This window comes from Zalophus californianus, chromosome 7 (genome assembly GCF_009762305.2).
Source record: "Zalophus californianus isolate mZalCal1 chromosome 7, mZalCal1.pri.v2, whole genome shotgun sequence".
Taxonomy (NCBI): Eukaryota; Metazoa; Chordata; class Mammalia; order Carnivora; family Otariidae; genus Zalophus; species Zalophus californianus.
The window spans coordinates 44,940,083-44,964,268 of NC_045601.1; the positions used below are offsets into that span (position 1 = coordinate 44,940,083).

General features: G+C 40.4%; 1 protein-coding gene across 2 annotated transcripts in view; it reads right to left on the reverse strand.

Moving 5' to 3' along the window:
• The window catches only part of DCBLD1 (discoidin, CUB and LCCL domain containing 1), a 63,962-nt gene that overhangs the window by 15,910 nt on the left and 23,866 nt on the right, over positions 1-24,186 (reverse strand). The window contains exons 2-6 of one of the 2 annotated variants that reach the window (XM_027601055.2): positions 23,879-24,091; positions 8,584-8,718; positions 6,895-6,946; positions 3,153-3,225; positions 1,108-1,241 (exon numbers count right to left, since the gene is read on the reverse strand). In XM_027601055.2, coding sequence (XP_027456856.1) covers positions 1,108-1,241; positions 3,153-3,225; positions 6,895-6,946; positions 8,584-8,718; positions 23,879-24,091 — 607 coding nt within the window. Of the gene's footprint in view, positions 1-1,107; positions 1,242-3,152; positions 3,226-6,894; positions 6,947-8,583; positions 8,719-12,158; positions 12,265-23,878; positions 24,092-24,186 lie in introns of those variants that run through there. The other variant, XM_027601056.2, reaches the window with a different exon arrangement.

Consider the following 24,186-nt stretch of genomic DNA (forward strand, 5'->3'; position numbering starts at 1 on the left):
TATCAACCCCCTTATGTGGTTTTTTTTTTCACCAGATGAGATGGTCCACACTGCCTGGGAGAACAGAGCAGGGAAACATGATCGTGTTCTTTCTGCACATAAGCAAGGACCATGGCAAAATGGCGGGGTAGGGGGCTGGAGTGGGGGTGCTTGGTGATCTGCACACAGACAGGGAAGTGGTAGAGGATACAGGCCCTGACCTCCTTTTTCCTACTTTTGGATCCTGAAATTGAAATGCCTATAGTCTCTGTCTTGTGCCATACTCTGGGGACTAAGACTATGGTGACAACCTGTCCAAAAATACAGGGTCATGGTAGCAGGAAGACATTTCTGGGGCAGGCAGGGAGGGAGCAGGAGATAAACACAGTGGCTTGAGGACCACCGTTCTCTCACAAGGCCTCCACCCAAGGAAAGCCTCCCTCTGGCCCTTTCCAAGCTGCCTATTTCTATGGGTGGACACCTGGACCATGAGGCAGGATTATATTTAGTTCTAACAGCTCTTATTTTCCACTCCAGAAGCTGAGGAAACCTAAAAGCATTAAAAGCTCAGGTTGAAATGTTTAAAACAATTGAACAATTGACATACTTTTTTCTCATGAAGCTGAAAGAGCAAAGGATACCAGCGAACAGAGAGGTAAATGTTAACAAAGCCCTCTTTTTTTTTTTTCACTTCCCAACTATTACTCATCACTAAGAGCTTGTCTCTAGGGATCTCCCAGGGAGCTTGGTAATTCTATGGAGGCTTATTTTAGTTCCTTGTCTTCTTCAGTACCTTTGGTAATATTGCAGATAACCAATAATTTACTAAAACTGGAAAAACTGAAAACGGACAGCCTTTATTTTCTCCTACTAAAGCACCTGAGAGTAGAAACATTCCTTTGCCCTAGAACTTCAGATGTGTGCCATTTTAATTCACTTGTCAGCATAAACAGTGAGCTTCTTTATTGCTGCATTGCTCTTCCACAAAGACACCGTAAATGCTGCTTTAAGCACTCACACACAAACTGACAAACCCTTGGGATCATATGCCCACTGTCCCTTCAAAATAGCTGATAAATTATGCCTTTCAGGTTACCTTCCACTCAGAACAAAAGACAAAGTACTTACTCTCTTGAGAGCACACCATTGGCCAGGATTCCTTCATAGCGACTTAGCCCTTTGTGCTGAAGCACACTGATCTGACCGCCCAACTCATCTGCAATTATTCCTGCATGGATGGCGGCTTTGCACAATAACGAGGTCTGAAATATAGCAACGTCATCACTCACAGTTACTCAAGAACACACTTAAAATATGGTGGGAGGTTTCCATCTTGTTATAACATGTGGTCAGGATCCTTGTTTGACCCATGACATTGCTATGCCATAATTCATTTAAATAGAAAGTTTTAGAGGAGAGGAAAAAATTATTGTATAACTATCTCAAAATGACTTCAGAGTCACCACATTTACGTCAACTTGGGCACCCATCACTGCCCCCCAGTGAATAACGCCTCCCGAAGGTCATGCCCCTGTGTAGGTACCTCCCACTGACTGCACTGGACCACGTAACTTGCTCAGTTCTGCTGCAGATGACATGGCCCAACCAACGGCCACACATGTCATCACGGCCACCTTCAACCCTCTGGCCCCACCTGATGCGCCACATGACTGCAGGAGCTCTTTTAGGCAAGGGAGATTAAGAACTGACCAGTGCAAAGTGCTGACCCACAAACTCATCAGCAAATAACATGGCCACTATTTTTTTTTAAGATTTTGCATTTATTTATTTGACAGAGAGAGGGAGAGAGTAGCAGAGAGAGGGAGAAGCAGACTCCCAGATAAAGTCATTCTGAAAGCAAATGATATGAAACCAGCCAAAGTTAAATAGGAAACCTGTTTGCTAGCACCTACAGATCATGTACTCAGATCTACCATGCAGGAAGCCATTTATTTACCTGTTGTACTACAACACAGAGCTCTGTCAAGAGGAAGCAAGATAAACAACTAAAGTAAGAAAAAAAATGATGCTATCTCTCTTATTACATATAATTTTTAAGTTCCTTGCATGGGATGGGAAAATAACAAAGATACTTTCTATTGCTGGGGGAAAAACTATACTTCAACTGTTTATTTCCCTTAGTTAATTTCCTGAAGTCATTTAGAAATAGCCTGTGCCAAGTATATCTCAAATTGAGGTATTATAAATCATTTTAAGATTCAAACAATTTATAGGCCAAATGAATATCCTATGTCAATCTTGTAAATAAAGACAATACATGAAAAAGAAAACAAAGAGCAAAATTGCAAAATATGCTGCTTCCAGAATCAGGATGTATTAAAAGCAAAAATTAAAGCCAAGTTTGTTTTCCCCTTGCTGGAGATGAGATTATCAGTCTCCTGAAACATGTATGTTTTCTTAGATGCACAAAGACACATGTCAATGACTCTTAGAAAAGTTCCATCACTATACAGATTTTCACATTTGTAGTAACTCAAGCCAATTCTCATGTGCTAGAAACTCAACTATTTTAAGTAGCAATGTTAATATTCAAAGATCAGATACCAAATTTCTGGGATTGAGATCTGCAAATAGTAAGAAACGAAGGACTGTGTATCTGGAAACAGGACATATACTTTAGAAAAATGACTTCTTGTGATGTATTTTTCTCTGGGAACAACGTATACAACCAGAGAGTCTCATTCTGCAGGAGAAACTGGGGGTGCAAGGCAGGAAGAACTGTTACGTAAGTGCAGGGCAGCTGGCTTCCCTGATCCCAGACACGGTGTTGTTACTCTCTGATGTGAATGGTCATGTCCTTGGCTATTACATGAACCAACAGAAGCATTAAAATACAGAAATAAATTACAAAAAAAAAAAAAATGACCTCTTATAAAAAAATAAATGGAATTATACCCGTAGGTGTAGAAAAAGGGTTTTATTTACCATTTCACTTACACCATGCTTAAGTGGAAATGCGAAAAATAGGAATGCATGCACGAATAACCTTGGTTTTTATACTTATTATTTCATTTACTCTCAGAAAAGAGAGAATTGTGCATTTACCTCCGGGGTTTTAGATCTTATTTGACTTGACTTTATGATGAGTTTAGGCAGAGCAACAAACACTTTTTAATTTCCTCCCTGTCCTAAAAATACCCTCAATTACTTACATCTCTGTATCCATCCACCAGATTCCCAGAAATGTCTCCTGCTATGTCTCGACAACCAGCTGGGCAGAATTTGCTGGAAAAAGAAAATAAAGAATTGATATTTTATTAAATTACACTTAAACTAAAAATATAAATTATACTTAAATGCATTTTCTCTCTTCCACAGAACATGCAGGAGGGAGTATGTTGTTTTATTTATTTTTTTAATTTTTTAGAAAGATTGATTTATTTATTTGAGAGAGAGAGAGAATTCTCAAGCAGACTCCCCACTGAGCACAGAGCCTGATGTGGGCTTGATCCCAGGCCTGAGATCATGACCTGAGCCGAAATCAAGTGTCAGCCACTTAACTGACTGAGCCACCCAGGCACCCCAGGCATAATTTGTTTTAATGACAAATCAGAAACCTGACTTATGAAAACACAGATTAATCTAAAATGTAAACCTGAAGGCAAGTTTTACACAATAATTATTTGCTTTATATAAGGATTCATTATAAACTCTATTAAACAATGAGCTTCCCTAATGCATCTTAACTGATTCGGAGGTGTCCAAGATATCTTTTTAATTTTTATTTATTTTACTTACTTTTAAAAAGTTTATTTATTTATTTGTTTGTTTGTTTGTTTGTTTCTAGCAATCTCTACACTCAACGTGGGGCTTGAACTCACAACCTGGAGATCAAGAGCTGCATGTCCTTTCAACTGAGCAGCCAGGTGCTCCTCCGAGATATATTTTTTAAAAAGAAAGTTTCTAAACACTATACATAGCATGATCTTGTTTTTATAAAAAGATATGCTTAAAATATATAAAATAACAACTTATGTTTTTCATTTTTCATGAATATAAAGAAGACAAGGAAGACTATCTCTGGATTCTCTCCAAGAATAGCATTTTGAGAAACTTTCACTTTCTGTGCCATTTGACTCTGTAATATTTTGATTCAGCCTACTAGCTCTCACCGCCCAATAGTAACTTAATGGAAACCACATATGTAAATTTAAATATTTTAGTAGCCATATTAAAAAGGTAAAGAAACAAAGGCAAAACTAACAATAATATATTCTAGTTAACCCAATATATTCAAATTTTATCATTTCTACATGTAATAACAAAAAAAATTGTCAACAAGATATTTCTAGTCTTTTTTCTTCTGTACTAAGTCTTCAAAATCTGCAGTTTATTTTATACTCATAGCACACCTGAATTTGGACTAGTCACAGTTTAAGTCTTTAATAGCCACACATGGCTAGTGATGGTCTACTTTAGTTATCTATTACTTTTGCAATCAGAAAAAAAAAAAAAGGTACGGGTGCCTAGGTGGCTCAGTTGGTTAAGCGACCGCCTTCGGTTCAGGTCATGATCCTGGAATCCCGAGATCGAGTCCCGCATCGGGCTCCCTGCTCAGCAGGGAGTCTGCTTCTCCCTCTGACCCTCCCTCCTCTCATGCTCTCTCTCTCTCTCTACCTCATTCTCTCTCAAATAAATAAATAAAATCTTAAAAAAAAGAAAAAAGGTATATATATTTTTCAGCTTTACTGTGGTATAATTGACAAATTGTAAGATATTTCAGATGTATATCATGATGATTTGGTATATGCTACCCAACTAGTAAATTAACATATCCATCGCCTCACATGCGTTAATATATAAATGTATATATTTAAATACACACACACACACACACACACATATACACACACATATTTAACACATATATCTCTGGCAAAAACATTTAAGTTCTACTCTCAGCAAATTTCAGTTATATAATACAGTGTTATCTGCTATAGTCATGGTACACATTAGATTCTCAGACCTTATTCATCTGATGGCTGCATATACTAATCAAAAACATTAATATCTCTGTATCAAATACATGACTAGTCATATTAAGGCCAATGCACAAAGACTAAATAGACTCAATTTAGTTCAATTTTACTGTCAAATGAATTTAAGTTTACACTAATCGGGTATTGCCAGCAAATGAGTTATAAAAACCTTTTGGCTTCTTTTTTTTTTTTTTTTTAAGATTTATCTATTTATTTGAGAGAGAGAGAGAACATGAACGGGAAGGACAGAGGAGAGGGAGCATCTCAAACCAACTCCACGCTGAGCATAAAACTGGGGCCGAGCTTGATCTCACGACCCTGAGATGATGGCCTGAGCTGAAACCAAGAGTCGGATGCTTAACCAACTGCGCCACCCAGGTGCCCCAAAGCCCTTTGACTTTTAAAGCTTTCGACATTTCACAATCATAGATGAAGAAATGTGGACCTGTACTAGTCACCACACCTCATCTCACCTAAATGGTACAAAACAGCTGGGCTGTAGCTTAGATGATCTGGCACCGTAACATCACCCTGTAGGCCTGAGTATATTCTTTTCTGTAGGAGGACCGGAAATGATCGCTGATGCCCAGAGGCCCTATCACCACTGGGACTCTCTAGGTATGGCGGGGAAGATCTCAGAGAAGGTTGGCGTTTGTCCACGATGCATGAATGGCAACTTTACAGGGCAAATGTAATTACTGGTCATTTTAATTTTTATTGTCTATTTAAATTATTGGTCATTTTCTTTTTTGTTTCTCTACTAGACTTAATATTAGTTAACACTAAAATCGATTCTGCATGTAAAATAATCTCATTTATTAGAATATCCGAGATGGTCAGGACCACGGACTCTTGTGCCTGACTGTCTGGGTATACTCATGAAGTGTGTAGCCCTGGGCAAGCTACTTAACTGCTTTGTGCCTCTGTTTTCAGGGTATGACAGAACCTACCTTGCAGGCCTACTAGAACATTCATGTGAGTTATTTATATGCAAAGTCCAGGGAGCTATGACTGGCATGAAGTAAGCACTCTAAGGATTTATAGCTGTTGTTAGCAGTGTTACTGACAGTTCTCTCTAGACCAGTGGTTCTCAACAGGGAATGAATTTTGCCTGCCCTGGAAGACATCTGGCAACATCTGGAGATATTTTTGGTTGTCACAACTGGCACATACAGGGTAGAGGACAGGGATACCGGTAAGTATCCAACAATGCACAGAACAGCTCTTCATAACAAAGAATCATCTAACCCAAAATAACAATAGTGCCAAGGTTGAGAAGTCCTGCTGCTCTAGACTGCTCTTACTTTATAGATGAGGAAATGTACATCAAAGAGATTAAGTAATGTTTCCAGTTAAAGTAAAGCTGGAATCAAAAATTTCATCTCCTATTCTCAGTAAGTTTCTCTTTTGTGAGAAAGACAAAATGAACTCCCTCTGAAGTGAAGGAATTACAAAAGTCACTTCCAAATGCTGGCCAGGTAAAAAAACACATTCTAGACTCCACTATGGCTCACTGGTACTACAGCAGAACTCAGGGGTCAGCAAATTGTAGCTCATGGGCCAAATCCAGGCTGCTGTTTGTTTTTTAAATAAAGTTTTATTGGAACACTGCCACACACATTTGTTTACATATTGTCCATGACTGCTTTTGCATCACAGCAGCAACAGAAACTATGAATAGATGCAAAAAGGACTGCATTGCCTGCAAAATCGAAAATATTTAGTATCTGGCCCTGGACAAAAAGTCTGCTGATCTCTGGTATATAAGAAAGCATTTCAAGTATTCTTCATTACTTACAATATAAATGATTAAAAAAAATTAAATACAAATAAGGTACTTTATCTGGTTTAATGTGAAAGAAAGCATAATGTCCAGCATCTTATGCCTGCAGCACAGCTTGGACACTGTATTTACCTGTATTCTGTTTTCAAATAATGGTTAGCGCGTTCCAAGCACGTTATTAAATCTGTTATAAATAAAGATAATTGCAATTAGGAGACCGAATGGAAGGATACTCATACTCAAAAAAATAATAATAATAATAATTTTAAATAATTTTAAATAAGGACTTTTAAAAATTTTTTTTAATATTTTCTTTATTTATTTGAGAGAGAGAGAGTGAGTGAGCAAGAGAGACAAGCCGGGGGGAGAGGAGAAGGGAGAGGGAGAAGCAGGCTTCCCACGGAGCAGGGAGCCTGATGCAGGGCTCGATCCCAGGACCCTGAGATCATGACCTGAGCTGAAGGCAGATGCTTAACTGACTGAGCCACCCAGGTGCCCCTAAAAAAGGATTTTTAAAAAGTATTCACTATCTAGTTATTATCTGAATTTTTCTCCTTAAAAATAAATCAAAACTGAGAACACTGTCTTCACGATTTAACCAATTTCCTCCATTTCTCTTCTCTACCACCAACCATGGTGTTTCAGCAATTGTCCAGTGAACGCTAACAGGAACTATTTCAAACAGAAAAACCAACACTGGTTCATTACTGTCCACTACAAGCGTATAATATCCTCCCTTGGATATTCATGTGTATAATAAGCTCCCTTGGCAAGAGGAAAACAATTTCAAAAGCCCGACGTGGTTCATAGAGAAGGTTCGGAAATATTTTAATTTAGCAATTTAGCTAGCAGCATCTGAGAGACCATGGAACCACGTCCTTACTGAGAATACAACCTTTACACTTTGATCAGTCAGGACCAAGGACTTAAAAAAGAGAATGCTCTTTGGAATACAGAACTGAATGAACACTCAGCAACGGGGATGCTAAGATGTTGTGGATTTTAATGCATTTAGATCAACCTAGGATAGTTTCCAAAATATTCCACACTTGCTGCAATAATTCTTTCTTTCCTTAATATTTTCAATAGTTCTTAGGGAGCAACATATGGTGAACACTGGTCCTGCTGGGGTCTGCTGGGATTGGCCAGATTTGATTGGATGAGAGGGAAATGAATGGTGTACCCCCTTCCTGGAGCATTTTTGCCAGGGGGCGCTGAGAGCAGAAACTCTGGGCACTTCCGTGGCGATGGGCAGACATGGAATGCATGTACAGTAATCACTCTGGAGCACAAGAAACCTAGACAGGAGGCCATGCTTTCCTCCCTCATCGGTTTCTATACTCCCCTTCTCTCCTGCTCAAGTGCCAGCTCCGTGGTTAAGCACACTGTGACAGTGACTTCACATGTGACTCATACCCCCAGGCTTCCCTCATGCTGGTGCACTGGTGCGTGTGAGTGGATGTGGGGGGTGGAGGGTGGAGGTGCCACTGGTTAAAAGGCTTGTCCCCTAGGGTGAAAAAGGTTGGGGGAGGGCTCCAGGGAATAACCAGACCTTAAAATAGCCCCAAAGATGCATCCTCCAACATTTCTAGGAAAATGAGATCAACCCTCTCCCACATAGGTCAGCTGATCAATCTAACATGCTTGATAAAAGTATTCTGAGTTCAGATCTAACTGCTTACAAAGACTTTGCATTCCTCTCTTCCTTCACATATTCTATACTTGAGGTCACAATTCTATCCAGAGATGGTGATACAAGTAGCAAGAGGAATTCTTAGACAGACACAAGTTTACAGATTTGGGTGGATTCTTCTGCTATACCTGGATGGTCACTGCTGGCATAGGTCAGCAAAAATCCCCGCCCCGAAATGTGGGATCCACTCTCAAAGCGAACAGTGACTTCGTTCGTGTTCAATAGGAGTTCCTTGGGAACAGGCATACTTCCACAATATGGTCCTAAAAACAAAGCATACTTTTGGCACATTCAAAATTTAAACCAGCACAAAGAATTGCTAATATGGTATTTTTTTTCCTTAAAGGTCAAATTTAGCAGACAACACATATATAAGATTGCAATTGTTACCCAACTGAAATTTTGCTTATTACCGGAACTGATAATTAGTGCCTAAATGTGGACTTGATGATACTGACAAGCCAGAGGGGCTGGGGGGCCAGTGGCTAACTCTAGATAAGCAATAGGCTGGAATTAATTAATTGTGAACAATCCGAGATTGATTTAAATTTTTATAAAAGAAGACTAACAAAGGTCAAATACATTAGGTAGTCAAGAAAATGTTATCACAAAGGTGATATTCTAGGGGCCTCCTAAATTTGCTGGAAGAAACTCACAAATTTTTTTTTCAAGGAGGTTTCCAGAATTAAAAGACTGTCCAATGCATGGTAACAATCTTATTTTCATGCAGTTTACACATTTATCTTTCTCTTACAGTGCCTTCTGGCTAACCCATATAATTTATTTTGATTTGCAAAAGGAACTGTATAAAAAAGCAGAACAATTTCTAAAGGCTTTTGAAAGTAGTATAAATTATGCAATTAAGAGTGTAATACATCATTTCTAGAATAAGTTACCTGAAAAGCAATATCCACGAACCTTCAAAGAACAAAATTAGATTTGGAACTAAAAAGGAAAAATAGACCTTCCTCAGACTACTCAGGTGAAAGTTTAGTTTGTAAATTGTCATCTTGCAAATCATGTATGTAAGGCATAATAATTCTAAGAAAATAGGGCTTAGCAGGCAAAGTTTGAAGACGGGTATTTCTTCATTAACTTCTCCCCAAATACAACAGTATGGAAAGAGTCAACAGCAACATCAGGCAACAGTCAACAGTGACAACAGTGTCAACAACAGGTTAAGGAAGGAGGAAGGAAAGAAAAAGTTCTGGGAGAGGATCATGAAGCCAACTAAGCACTCCCCTCCTGCTATAGAGGACCGGATTTCTCTTTTGTCCTGTCCAGGTCTCACATTTGGAAGATGTAATTGAACAAAAGAGAAATGTTGTGTGTTTACCTTCATGCCTCAAATCTCTGTTGTTCCCTATTATTAAATTATGGTGAAATCTAAATTAAAAATGATGACTTACCTCTTTAGAGATACTCATCATATATAATTACTTACATGAAATGCTAGCAAACTGCTTAGAATAGTACCTAGCATATAATGAGAACTGCAGAAGTACTTAGTAGTTAGTAGTAAGTAGTTAAATAAATAAATAAATAAATACATTAAAAGAAACAAATAAATAATGTCTGTTTTCCTTTTAGACTATGTTCCATGGGGTTAGAAACTTTTCTATCCATCACTTTATCCCCAGCAGCTCATACAATACTTGGTATGTGGTGGCCTTCCAAATATTGTTAGAACTGAAATGAAGTTAAATGTTCTTCTATTTGCAACAGTTTTGAAAAGCCAAACCTGATTATAAAGATGCATGAAAGATTTAATCCTGGCATTTTAAAATATCATGAAGAAGTCAGGAAGAGAAATGTGGAAAAATAAGAAAGGAAAGAAAATCATTAGTGTAATAAATATATGGATGTTTGTGAACTTTGACAGTGGTCACAGCATGGTAGAGAAGCAGTTTATACTAAACCCATTTTTGTACAGTAAAGTAGAATGATAAGCATTTTTTCAAAATTAAAGTGAGTAAGGTTACTAGACTTGACTTTTGCAACTTAGTTTGTTTTACGTATGTTTGCAATTCCTTTGTTCTCTGCACAGATAAGTGAAGACACTTGCTTTGCAAATCTAAGAACAAAAATGAAATAACTAGTAACTTGTTGCTATTGGTAAATCAGAATATTTGTCTAACCACATTTATCTTTTCCAAGAGGAAATGATAATGTATTATACTCCTCTCCAAACGGTGATAATGATACTAATCTCTCCTCCAGTTTCTATAGCATTCCAGTGAGTCCTAATAAAAACAGTAAGGTAAGCAAGTCTAAATTTTTGATCAGTGAGAATCTGTTTGGATTTTTTTTAGATATAACACTGTAAATTTAATGTGTACTATATATTCATTTGATACATTGATATACTTTAATATGATTGTCATTGTAACTAGCACCTCCATCAGGTTACATAATTATTTCTTTTCATGGTAGGAATAATTAGGTTCTAGTCTCTTAGTGAGTTTGGTGATTATACAGTTGACCCTTGAACAATGTGGTGGCTAGGGGTGCCAACCCCCGTGTAGCTGAAAATCCAGATAACTTCTGACTCTCCAAAACCTTTTTTTTTTTTTAAGATTTTATTTATTTATTTCAGAGAGAGCACAGGCCCATGCAGGGGGGTGGGGGGAGGGGGAGGGGGAGAGGGAGAGGGAGAGAGAATCTCAAGCCGACTCCCCACCCCACTGAGGATGGAGCCTGATTGCGGGTGGGGGGTGGATTCCCAGGACCTCAAGATCATGACCTGAGCTGAAATCAAAAGAGTCAAACGCTCAATCAACTGAGCCACCCAGGCACCCCTCTTGACTCTCCAAAAACTTAACAACTAATAGCCTACTGTTGACCAGAAGCCTTACCGGTAACAGAAGCAATTAACACATATTTTGTACATTACATGTATTATATACTGTATTCTTGTAATAAAGTAAGCTAGAGAAAAAAGTATTAAGAAAATCATAGGGTAGAGAAAACACATTTACGGTACTGTATTGTAAAAACAATTCATGTGTAAGTAACCTGCATAATTCAAACCTGCATTGCTCAAGGGTCAACTTCAATATTGTTGTCCGTATTCACTATACTGTGAATTAGATTAGTGCATATTTACTACTCATTGCAAGCTTGTACCCTTAAATAACATTGACCTATCCACGGCACCCCACCCCGTCCCCTGGTAACCACGCCCTTTTATTCTCTGTTTTTATGAGCTTGGCTGTTTTAGATTCCACATATAAGTGATATCATACAGTACTTATCTTTGTCTGTCTGACTTATCTCACTTAGCATAATGCCCTCAAGGTCCATTCCTGTTGTTGTAAATGGCAGGATGTCCTTCTTTCTCATGGCTGAATAATTGGAATGTTTTTTCTTTTTTAGATTTTTATGGAACAGTTGAAAGGAAAGGTTGCAACACTGCATGTATCTTACACAAAGAGATAAGAGTGTATGTCATCTCGCTAAGTTGTCACACAATACATATAATTTCCTACCCCCAAAAAAACACATAAATACAGTAAAACTCTAATTTGGTTGTCTCCTCCCAAAGTCATGTTAGGAATGTAAATATTCCTGGAAGAAGTTCAAAGATAAGATGTAAACACACACACTCCTTTAATCACCTTTACCCCCCAGGCACCAATCTCTCTCCCATTCTTCCTGAAGTACTGTAAAAATTTAACTAAGCCCCGGATGGGGTAGGCTATACCCTCTCTGTCTCAACGCAGCATTAGCAGCTCCTCTGTTAGGTTCACCACGACACAACCATCAGAATAGCAGGAGACAGCGTGAGGCCAGTGGGGAGGCTTGAAGTCCAATGCTGTCTGTCGTACCGCCTGTGGCAAAACATCCAATTATTTCCTGTCTGAAGGCCTGACAGATAGATTCCTTCTCATGGAATGGAAGTTCATAACTGCATTCCTTGAGTTAAAAGGGAGAAGAGATGAAAATGGAAAAACGTGCCTGGCAGTGAGAGGGAAAAATAATGAATGGGAAGGTACTGAAGGGACCGACCAGTCTGTCCCAAGCAACGTTTTCAGTTTTCAGCCAAACTCTATTGAGGATTATAGCTTTTCTTATGACAAAGCCTTCCTCCACCCACGCCTGGCCACACAACGTATTTCTCTGTTAGTATTCTCCATCGAGGCTTTTAAAAACGGGGTTACACTTATGTTTACACATCCCCAAAGACAATTCCAAAGGAAACCCAATTGAGAGCTTGGCGACTTCTAATCTTGATCACGGTTGTGGTGTCTGTCCCAGACCCCAGTCTTTCTGGACAGGGTCTTACGAACTGGAGCAGACTTAAACATAGGACTCCCAGGTCTGGATGGGTATTTGCTTCACAACTGGCCGTGCTGTGTGTTCTGCAGCACTGGGACTTGCTAACTCCCCTCGACCCTTGTCAGGAGGCGGGTTCCATCTTACTCTGCTGTCCCTGGTTCCCATCAGGCTGGGGCACCGCGGAAAGGCAGTTCATCAAGCAGGCAGACAAATCAGGAAAATTAAATACCTCTACCTTTTGTGAAATGAAATTGGTAGCCCTGGACTGTGGGAAGCACTATCGGCGATACCAAATGGAATAGCGCTGTGGCATTTGGCACCACACGTGAGACCAAGACCTAGCAGACAATGCACTGATTCCCTGGACAAAGGAAGAAAAGTCCAGGAACCGTAGGAGCTGCCTTCACTGGGCTCACTAGGCCAGTTCCTCTCAAGACATCCCTTGTTTGGAGCTACTGTTCCATGAGCAGCTGTGAGGGAAACCTTTTATCTTTCCATGTGTGAATAAAAGAAAACTGTCCTCCAAGGAAGAATAAACGGTCTGCCCTGAGCCAAACCCGGAATCCTCTTGCTCTTCTGGCAATCTGACAGTCCATTCCATACTGCGATTTATGCCACTCAGACATTCTCTGTGGACCGTCGGAGATGCCACATTACAAGGCAATAATCGTTTGGTTAATAACTGCTCTAAGCCATGTCAGGCGGCTATGTGCTTTTCATCTTCAAACGGATGAAACTAAGTTATTGTTTTGTCTGTGAGAGGGATGTTTAAAAAATGGGGTGCATGCCATTCAAAAGCAAAAACCAACACAAACCCAGAGACCCCTCCCCAACCCGACACAAACTCTCAGTGGTGAAAAACAGAGACCCGACTCTTGAGAGATCTGTCATAAATCAAATTAAAAACAAGACAACCTCCTAACAACTTTCATTAACCTTATGAACACCCTCTGCAGCACACATGTAATTTCTCATGAGGGATAAGAACCTGCTGATGCGCCTAAGTGACCCTAAGGGTCCCAGCCACATGGCACACACCCGGCTGCCTGGAAAGTGGTCGCTGGCGTGGCCCAGATTTGTGCTCGGAGCGTGCTGATAAAGCAATCTCTCGAAATGCTGAAGCTGCAAACGCCTTTACACTTGCGTCCGTTTTCCATTTGTTTTTTCAGTGCAGTCAAACGGCACGGTTTGTCCTTGCTTGCCAATTGCCATAGGGTCATACAGAATTTCCAGGGCCATTTTCTTTGAAAAGGAGGGGGATTAGCATAAAAAAAGGATATTCCTGGACGATGCTATTAAAACCATAGTCACGTAAGAATGTAAGTGGTATCCCTGGAGAGTTTTGGCCTCTGGTTCCCAGACAAAGATCAGTGACAGATGATAAATGAACCAGGCAAATTCCAAGACAAAGGTGTGGTTTTCCTTGGGGCTCTGGGACTCAGGTCAAGAAACGTCTTAACACTAGAGCTCACAACCCACCTAGGCCATTACTTCTCTCCCAACCAAAGACGGCAGTTACTGAAACTAAATCACAGTGTCTCCAGGGAAGGGTCTGGGAGAAAGGAGGAGAAGGAGGCGGCCCATAGCTTTTTCTCCTTGAGGCTTATGGTTATGTCAATGGGATACCTTGTGTGGAAGGGTCTGGCCGATGTAAGTTTAAAATGCTTTCTGACTTCTATCATGGCATAAAAGACAAAACAAAATAAAACAAAAACAGACAAACAAAAAGCAGTCCTTCTCAAGGGTGTCCACCCAAGTAGACCCAATTGGAGGAGAATGGACGTACTTCTGAGGCCCAAAACAACTTTGCACGAGCTAGGAATTTCTTTAAAGGCTGTTTTTTATTATTATTTTTTAAAGTTGTGGGAACTGGGGCGCCTGGGTGGCTCAGTCGTTAAGCGTCTGCCTTCGGCTCAGGTCATGATCCCAGGGTCCTGCAATCGAGTCCCACGTCAGGCTCCCGGCTCAGTGGGAAGCGTGCTTCTCCCTCTCCCACTCCCCCTGCTTGTGTTCCTGCTCTCACTGTCTCTCTCTGTCAAATAAATAAAATCTTTAAAAATAAATAAATAAATAAATAAAGTTGTGAGAATTTTGCATTCTTCATAATATGTCTGGGAGATACCACTTATAAGATAAGATGCTACCAATCTCATGTTTTTTCCCTATTTAGGATTTTTTAAAAAAATCGACAGACAAGGCATAATGATTAGATGTTAATGCAGTATGCCAGATACGTATCTTTCTAAAAATTATCACAGAAATCTTGTTGCAATCAAAACGTTTAGTATCATTTCCTACTTTTCCCATTTCTCTTGTTCCTAGTGTAATATAAATATTAACGGCTGGCTTCACGTCGCTGTACTTCTACATCACTGACAATGGTTAAAAAAAATACTGGGAGTGGGGGTGGAAGTAGAGGAAATGGAAGAGAACAATTCTTGAACTTCCTGGTTTTTCTATATCTCAAATCATGTAGCAGACCACAACCAATTCAACCCATTTACCATTAGGTTCCCGTGGCAAGCTGGTTTCTATCCCTGACCACAATGCCTCCTGAAGCATTTTGACTAAGAAGCATTTCTTTGAGACCTTAAATTTTTACTTGCACTCTTCATGTGAGTGATTTCTCAGAACTCCATCTTATTCACAGGATGCCCCAGTGGGGAGGCCTGGAGAAGTCTCTTCCAGCAAATTACAGACAAAACTACAACTCAGGTTTTCTTATACACAAGCCACTGGGTCAGATGGTTTCTGGGACGTTACAGGGTTTAAGAGTGGAGTCTCTGGAATCAAATGCCCACACTCACATCCCAGATCTAGGAAAGTGATAAGCAAGTTACTTGACCTCTTTGAGCTTCAGTGTTCCTAGGTATGGATGTTAACAACAGGCCCTGACCGCAGGGCTATCAGGACAGTTAAATGGGTTAGTTAGTCTAAGGAACTAAGCCCCGTGTACAGCATAGAGTTGAATGCTCAAGTGTAAGAGCTTTCTACAGTACTTCATGGTCTTTTCTATAGAATAAGTATAGTCCTAAAACTTTATGTAAAACAAGTCTTTTTTTAGATGCAGAGGAGATATTTATAGATCGAGGACTCTTATGAATCTTCCCACAGTGTGAATAAAGATACTTTATCTTTTGTGAAAATCCAGATTTTTTTTTTTGAGAGAGAGAGAGCACATGTGCAAACGTGGGGGTGGGGTGGCCAGAGGGAGGTGGGGGAGAGAGAATCTTATGCAGGCTCCACGCCCAGTGCGGAGCCCCACATGAGGCTTCATCTCATGACCCTGAGATCATGACCTGAGCGAAATCAAGAGTCAGACGCCTAACTGAGCCACCCACATGCCCCCAAAATACAGATTTTTAAATATATGTTTGCCAAAATCAAGCTACATGCAATCAGATTCATTAAATATTCAATAATCTGCAATAAATATCTGCAAGATATTATGCTAAGCATCCAGGGATACTGAAAAATGAATGAAATGCAATTCCTTGCTCAGGGAACCCTCTATCTGGTAGAGAAGCTAACATAATGATCTCAAACTAAGATTGGTGCTCCAGTAGTAAAGGCTTAGAAAATCAACATAAGCCCCAGAAAGGGAATAACCAGAGCTGCTGGACATCAAAGAAGGGGATCTGGGGCTCTGGGGTAAGTAGCAATGGATTTGGGGTGTGTGTGTGTGTGTGTCTGTGTTAGAAGGGGCAAGAAATGCAGGGGAGGAATACCATCAATAAAAATACCATTGCATGAAGCTCTATGTACGATGTGTTCAGGAAAAGGCACAGACATGGGGAGACTCAGAGATGAGGCTGGAAATGGGGATGGGGAGAAGAGTGAGTGAGCCTTGAACGCCACGCTGACAAGTTTCTATAGATAGGAGGGTACAATTAATAATTTTAAATAAGGAAAGAAAGAAATTATAATTATATTCAACAAGATAACCTTGGCCAGCCTGGCATGAACGGAGACTGGTGAAAGGAGAGAGGGAAACATCAGGAAGCTCTTTCCATAAGCAACAGATACAAAGACATGGGCTGGCAGTGAAATAAAAAAGCCAAACCGAACAAAATGACCTATGGGCTTGGAGACTATGTGTTTTCTGCTCATCTCATGAGGCTGGCTGGAGAAAATCTGTACAGGGAGCTATTTCTGGCCCAGGGAACCCCTGCCACATGCTTGGAATGATTTGGACAAACTCACCAGTAGGGCAGGGTGGGCTGCCACAGCTCAGCCTCTGCTTGATGGAAGGGAAGTGCTCCGGGTACTGAGAGGGTGCCAAGGTGTTCTCTGCTCTTAGACCTCTTAGACAAAGAATAAACTGTGTGCGAGGCCACTGAGGAGGGGGGAGGAAAGGGAGGGGGAGAGGAGTGAGGGTGATGATGGCTAACATTAGCTGAGTGCTTATTTTGTGCCAGGCATCATTCTTTTAAGTTATACATATGTGCTTCCATCACCCAAATATGGTAGATAGTAGTATTTTGCCCATTTTATTTTTTTAAAGATTATTTATTTATTTGACAGAGAGAGAGAGAGAGAGAGAGAGAGAGAGCATGAGCAGGGGGGAGAGGGACAAGCGACTCCCCGCTGAGCAGGGAGCCCGATGTAGGGCTTGATCTCATGACCCTGGGATCATGACCTGAGCCGAAGGCAGACGCTTAACTCACTGAGCCAGTGCCCTATTTTGCCCATTTTAAAGATGGAGGAATGGAGGTACGGAAACATGACCCAATTTGCTCAAGGTTAAGCAATTAACAAACGAGCAGTACAGCAGGAATTTGAAGGTAGAAAGTCTAATTCCAGACTCTGCTGCACTCTTAAGCACAAGTGAAAAATCTCGGCATAAATGATAGTGTTAATTTCAATGCATGCTGAAGGCCAGCCTGTTTTCATTGATCCACAGTGACCCGGGGTGGGGGTGGGGGGGGAGTCTGAGAAGCCAGTGTCTGGTTCCCACCCAGATTTTTCCAGCAAATCCTTCAGGGGGTCCAGGAACAACCCTGACTTCCACACATCAAAGGAAGTCCAACTTTCAAAGGCAACTGGGACCCAGTCAATCTTCTTGAAATATCAGGAAAACAGAAATGACAACTCCTCTGGAGTGTCTGAGAGCAGGCCCTTTCTGGTCAGCATGACTGGAAATGAAACTTAACCATAGGATGAGTCATAAAGAGTTTTAAAATTGAGAATAATGACCTTCAGTATGAATTCACAGCCCTCCCTCTTCAGTGTCATAAACAAAAGTTAGATATTTTATATTTTAAATGTAGGTATTTTGGCATGACACAGTGTCTGAATTAGCATCAACTTTTCCCCAAAGTTCAAGGTATTTTAATGTTTTATATAATTAGCCTGTATTACTTTATATCATGACTATAAAAGGCCAGAAATCAAGAATCAGCACCAATCTGAACTGTAGTATACAACAATTTTCAATCTTACGATACATTACTTACATAGATTCTTTGTTTTAATCTTCAAATTCAGGCTTAAAAGTGAACCTGTTCAATCCTAGGATAGCATTGGCTACCTCAGTCAAGTCCCTATGGCCTCATGCATCCAAATATTAAGGTGAACTTCCTTTGTAAAGAAGGTGCCACCTTAAATTTACATTTTTTCAGTCTCACATTACACTGACCTCTTTGAACAAGGCAGAACTGTTTGGGGAAGACACTTGAAGTGACTTAAATGAATGTAGTTTTGAATGCTAAAAAGAGTCCACCTGAGGAAAGCCATGAAAAGAGAAGCAAAGAAAACAATGCAGACTTAGTTCACATTCCTCAGGGGACAAAGGACCTCACAATTTCTAATGCTGGACATTTTTGCAAACAAGCCTTTCAAAGATCACTTTTTAAAAAGGGATAATGTTCTATTTTCCAAAAACATGCATAATCTGAATTTAATCACGAGGGAACATCGAACCAAAGCAACAGACATTCTACAAATAAATGGTTGGAACTCTTCAAAACTATGTTAGAGACAAAGTTAAGACCAGGAACTCTCCCAGACTAAAGCAGAGTGAGGAGTCATGACAACGAAATGCTTGTGACCCTAGCTGGAATCCTAGAAGATAAAAGGGACATTAATGTTTCTTTGGAAGGTAGTATCAGCTTCTTCGGTCTCCTAAACAAACAAAAACCCAGAACTCCCTCAGTTACAGTAAAAACAACCTCTACTAAGCAAACTATGATACTTCTTAAAGACTTTTTTTTTTAGCCAGGATATTAGCACACATGATCTTGAAAGTCGGTATATGTGTTTAGATCCAAAATGTTTTGTAAGTTTATTTATTTTTTTTTTTAAAGATTTTATTTATTTATTTGACAGAGAGAGAGACAGCGAGAGCAGGAACACAAGCAGGGGGAGTGGGAGAGGGAGAAGCAGGCTTCCTGCGGAGCAAGGAGCCCGATGTGGGACTCGATCCCAGGACCCTGAGATCATGACCTGAGCCGAAGGCAGACGCTTAACGACTGAGCCACCCAGGCACCCAAAATGTTTTGTAAGTTTAAAAGTAAAATTTGTGTTTACGAACATCTTTAAAACTTATTTTGTTTTTTTTTTAAGATTTTATTTATTTATTTGAGAGACAGTGAGAGCATGAGCGGGGTGGAGGGGCAGAGGGAGAGAGAGAAGCAGACTCCCCGCTGAGCAGGGAGCCTGATGTGGTACTCGATCCCAGGACCCTGGAATCATGACCCAAGTGGAAGGCAGACGCTTAACCGCCTGAGCCACCCAGACGCCCCAAAACTTATTTTGTTCTTAAAAAAAAAAACACAACAACACATTTTCCACAGTAAGGTTGATATTCTTTACTTTGTCAACTTTGCTGCTACCTGGCTGTTTCAAGGGTATTTTGAAAGGAAGAGTCTTCACTCAGTAAGAAATATATATGTAATCCTTCTAACTGATGTTGAATCTGAAATATCAACTGTAATTATAATACCTGACAAACAGAAGAATAATAATCCCATCTTGTCTGTATCAGGCCTTTTAAAAGCAATGAGATCAAGTGTATATTTTCTCTGATTACTGGGAAAACTGGTGTGGCTTACATTTGTTTACAGTGCATTTTACTCTCATGAGTGTGGACTGTAACAGCGCCCAAAAGTATACGAACCAAACATTTAGAACAGGGGGGTGAACCATTACACGTGAACTGCACAATGATTAAAAAGTGTACAGCTCCAGCATATTCACAATTGTTAATGCAATCACATTCCAAGTACTTCCATTCTTGGCAGAGCTTGCAAACACTAATGCCAGAAAACATTATTCTTTTTCAAAATATTAACTCCTTTTTCAAAATTCTGATAGTGTTGAGTCTTAAAATCTTTTGGCACGGGTTTTAATAATTAATTGGTTAATGAAAAAAATCGAACTGGATAAACTAAAACGATTCGGCTATTTCGGCCACACTTGTAATCGTCAGAGCCATCATATATGGTCATTTCAAAGAGGTATTCCACAACATACGTCCCCTACCCCCGCCAGGCCAGCCAAGTGCCGTGGCTCCCTGGGACCCTGCACTGACACTAGGGCTCTCCCTCTGGAGGAACGCCGAGTGGCCTCCCACTCTCCTGGGGAACTGGGCAGCAGCCCCACAGGAACGCCCACCCTGAGCTGGGGCGCAGGATGACAAAGCACTCCTTCCTCCTCCTTTGCGGATGCCTGTGCTCCTTAGGGAGGTTCAAACTGACCACGGGACTATTTTAACTATGTTAAAATATTGGTCTAGTTCGTGTTTTGGGTCCAAGGAAATCGATTTGTTCTGTATTAACACTTTTTTTTTTAGATTTTTTTTTATTTCTTTATTTTTGTGAGAGAAGGGGGGAGAGAGAGAGCGAGCACGAGCGAGGGGTAGGGGCAGAGGGAGAAGCAGACTCCCTGCTGAGCAGGGAGCTGGACATGGGGCTCCATCCCAGGACCTTGGGATCATGACCCCAGGGGAAGGCAGACGCTTAACTGAGCCACCCAGGCGTCCCTGTATTAACAACATATTAACTTATGTTTGTGAAAGAAAAATTAGAAAGTAGAGAGAAGATATAACAATATCAGTAGTTAAAACTTCTAAAGTCTCACTTTAAGATTCTGCTAAAGTTATGTTGTCTTATTTTATTGGAAGGTTTTTTTCTTACTGTTATAACATTAGCATATATTCATATTTTACCTAACACTATATCATAAGCAGCTTCCCATATTAAGTCTTTTAAACAAATATGTGTTTAATATGCCAAGTAATTGTAACATGTTTTAGTTAACTGGTTCCATGTCATTGAACTTGTTGATTCACTTTATTAAAAAATCATTTATTCACTGAGTAGATCTACTACATTCAAATCACTGGATTAAATATTATAAGCACATGCATATGAATAGTGGCTCCTCTCAGAATGCTCTTCAAAACTACAAAAGACACATATATATGCAACACACAGCATATGCATGTATACACTTTCTATATCTCGCCCTAAGCGTTTAATTTTTTAAAAATATTCTTACAGGACTAAAATATCCTAATTTTCTTTCCAGATATTTCCTTTATTGCTAATTTCCCTTACCCCTGTCTGCTGGGTTTGTCTTAGCATGACTGATCAGGAAATCTTTAAGGTAGCCACAAAAGAAACATTCTGAGCATCATTAAATATTTTATCTTAAGAACATGCCTAGCCAAAAATATTAGCTCTACCTGCATTTTAGACAAAATTGCTGTATGATATAATATTGGGCTAAGAATGTGTTGTGGTTTTCTTTGAGTTGTGGGACTGGGACAGAGGAGCAGACATCTGGAATCAGAGGTATCTGAACCACAAAAGACATGGACACAAATCCTCCTTTCATCCCTCAACTAGCTGTGTGACCTTTGGCATGTTACTCAAAAACAAAACAAAACAAAACAAAAACCCCAGCTCACTGTGCTTTAGTTTCCCTATTTGTAGAAAGGAGTTAATAACATTTACCTCCAAGGTGGATATAAGGATTCCAGAAAATCTATGTAAGGGTCAAGCATGTGCCTGGCATTACAACAGACCCTGAATATGTTTATTTCTACAATGAGCACAAATTCTGTTTTTAAAAGATAAACCTAGCTGGTATATAGAAAAAATATAAAGAGAAAAATAATTTACTTGGCTTTACTGCTACAGGTGAATTGCAGTTCATTACTCATTTGCTAGTGATGGGTCTAGGCCTTGAAAATCCGACAAATCTAGAAATGGTGGAGATCGGTGCCCTGAAGCCGACCACAATCCCCTCAGAACCTAGCTCCTAATATGTCGTTAACCCTATGTGTTTCCTCTTTTCCTGGATATTCATGAATATACATCGGAGCTGATGAAGTAAACTCACGGTGTGGGAAAGCAACATCCATTCTCCAATCCTGCTTTGCGCTGATCTGCTCCCCTTTCTAGTTCTTCTCACCTCACCTCTGATTTGAGAGAGGTGGCAAGCAACAGAGAGGGCTACTTTCTGCTGCTCTGTCAGCAGACGGAAGTAACTGCTCCTGTTCCAGGAAAGTAGACGGTCCCCAGGAGACACCAGTGTGGGAAAGCCGTGGCTGGCCCAACAGCGTTTGCCTCACATCTTACAGGAGGGCTCTGAACTCAATCCTCCCCTCTGAATGTGAGTGACATTTCCTGGCTGATGAGGGATTCCCTGAAGAGTGCTTCCACAAATTAATACACACGTCATCACCAGTAAGCATTCCCAGGGGCTTTCAGCATCCCTCAAATACTCATTTTTCCCATTTGTTTGTTTTTTTATAAAGATTTTATTTATTTATTTGAAAAAGAGAAAGCATGAGTGGGAGGAGGCGCAGAGGGAGAGGGAGAAGCAGGCTCCCGCCGAGCACAGAGGCACACTTGGGGCTGATCCCAGGACCCCTGAGATCATGACCTGAGCCAGAGTGAGATGCTTAACCAACTGAGCCACCCAGGTGCCCCTCATTTTTCCCATCTGAATCAAACTGCAGTAAAAAGTTGCAACCAATTATACAAAATCAACTATCTTTATTCTGTCAGAGTAATTCAGCAATCATTAAAATAGACATAATATTCCCAGGGATAAAAAAAATCCTAGATTTTTTTTTCCATGGGGGCTAGATAAGCATAGACCTCTGAACGGTCTCCAGGCTAGTCGGGGCCTCCACGCTGGGAGGAGGCAGCAGGAAAGAGGAAACACGTCTGCATGCAAAGGTAAAGACAACATTGAAAGTTGTGTGTGTTTGAGAAATTGCCTGCAGAGCTAGTAGGCAGACAAAACCTGTATCGTTTTGGGAGCCATATGCAAAGAGAACTTCCATAAGCCTCTAACCTCAAAAGAACCTGTATATAAGATTTCATCTTTATTTCTGAATTGTCTAAACCTAAGCTGTTTCCTTGGACTTGGGATCACAGGGTCACTGTTCTGGTGATTTCAGACTCCAGTGTGCTAACTGCACACCCCGAAGCACAAAAAAAGCTTGATTTCAAAAGATTATTTTGGAAATTGTCCTCTGCATCTGCTGTTCCCTTACCCAGAAAACTCTGACCTCAGACACATGTGCACAGTCCATTCCCTCGAGTCGTTCGGGTCTCTGCTCAAATGTCCCCGTATTGGAGAAGTCTTCCTGACCATTCCATTTGAAGTAGTAGAAACCGACTCAAAAACAGGCTCTATACAACCTTAGGATGCCTTGTTTTTGTTATTCTCATTCTTCTTTCTCACTACCCTTCATATGATAGATGCATTTGATTTTCCATCTGCCCTCCCCACCAAAGCAAGCTCCATGAAGGAGGAACTTTGTTTTTTCACGCTGTATCCCACAGAGTTCTTGAATACATGATTGCTGTTCAATAAATATCTGTCACATGAATGAATGACTTGTAGATGTTTTAGCCAAGTGCCATACATCTCCAATTCTCTTCCCAGCAAGATACATACTCAAACAAAGCCCCTGGGACACACACAAGGCTAGTGCTAAATCTCCTTAGATGTCTTTGTTGCAGCTTAGGAAGCAAGTGTGTCCACGTGAGCTACCCTAGGAGTTTACAAAAAGCAAGCTTCTCTTCTCATCTTCCCAGGCTATAATACTCACCAACACACCACTTGCCCTCCCTCCCAAGCTTCAAATTACTTCATGCTCACAGAAACCTAGACCTCTTTTCTTACCATACTGATCGGAATTGCTGGTGAAGAGAAGGTAGTCAGAAGCACAGGTCTGGGATTCAATATCCAGATCGCCTAACCTCAGAATCAGCTTCTTCCCTTTTGGTACTCTGATGGTCTTTTCACAAACCGTGTGATTGGGGTAAGTCCCTGGATAATTCTTAGATGTTATTGTGCCACTGTCCTGATAGGTCACTATGTGCCCACAGCCATCACCTGGTAAAGAAAAAGAGAATGAAAGAAGTGACATTAATTCTTACTGAGGATTGAGAGAGTCTAGTACAATCTCCAAGTCGTGTATGTTAATTCCT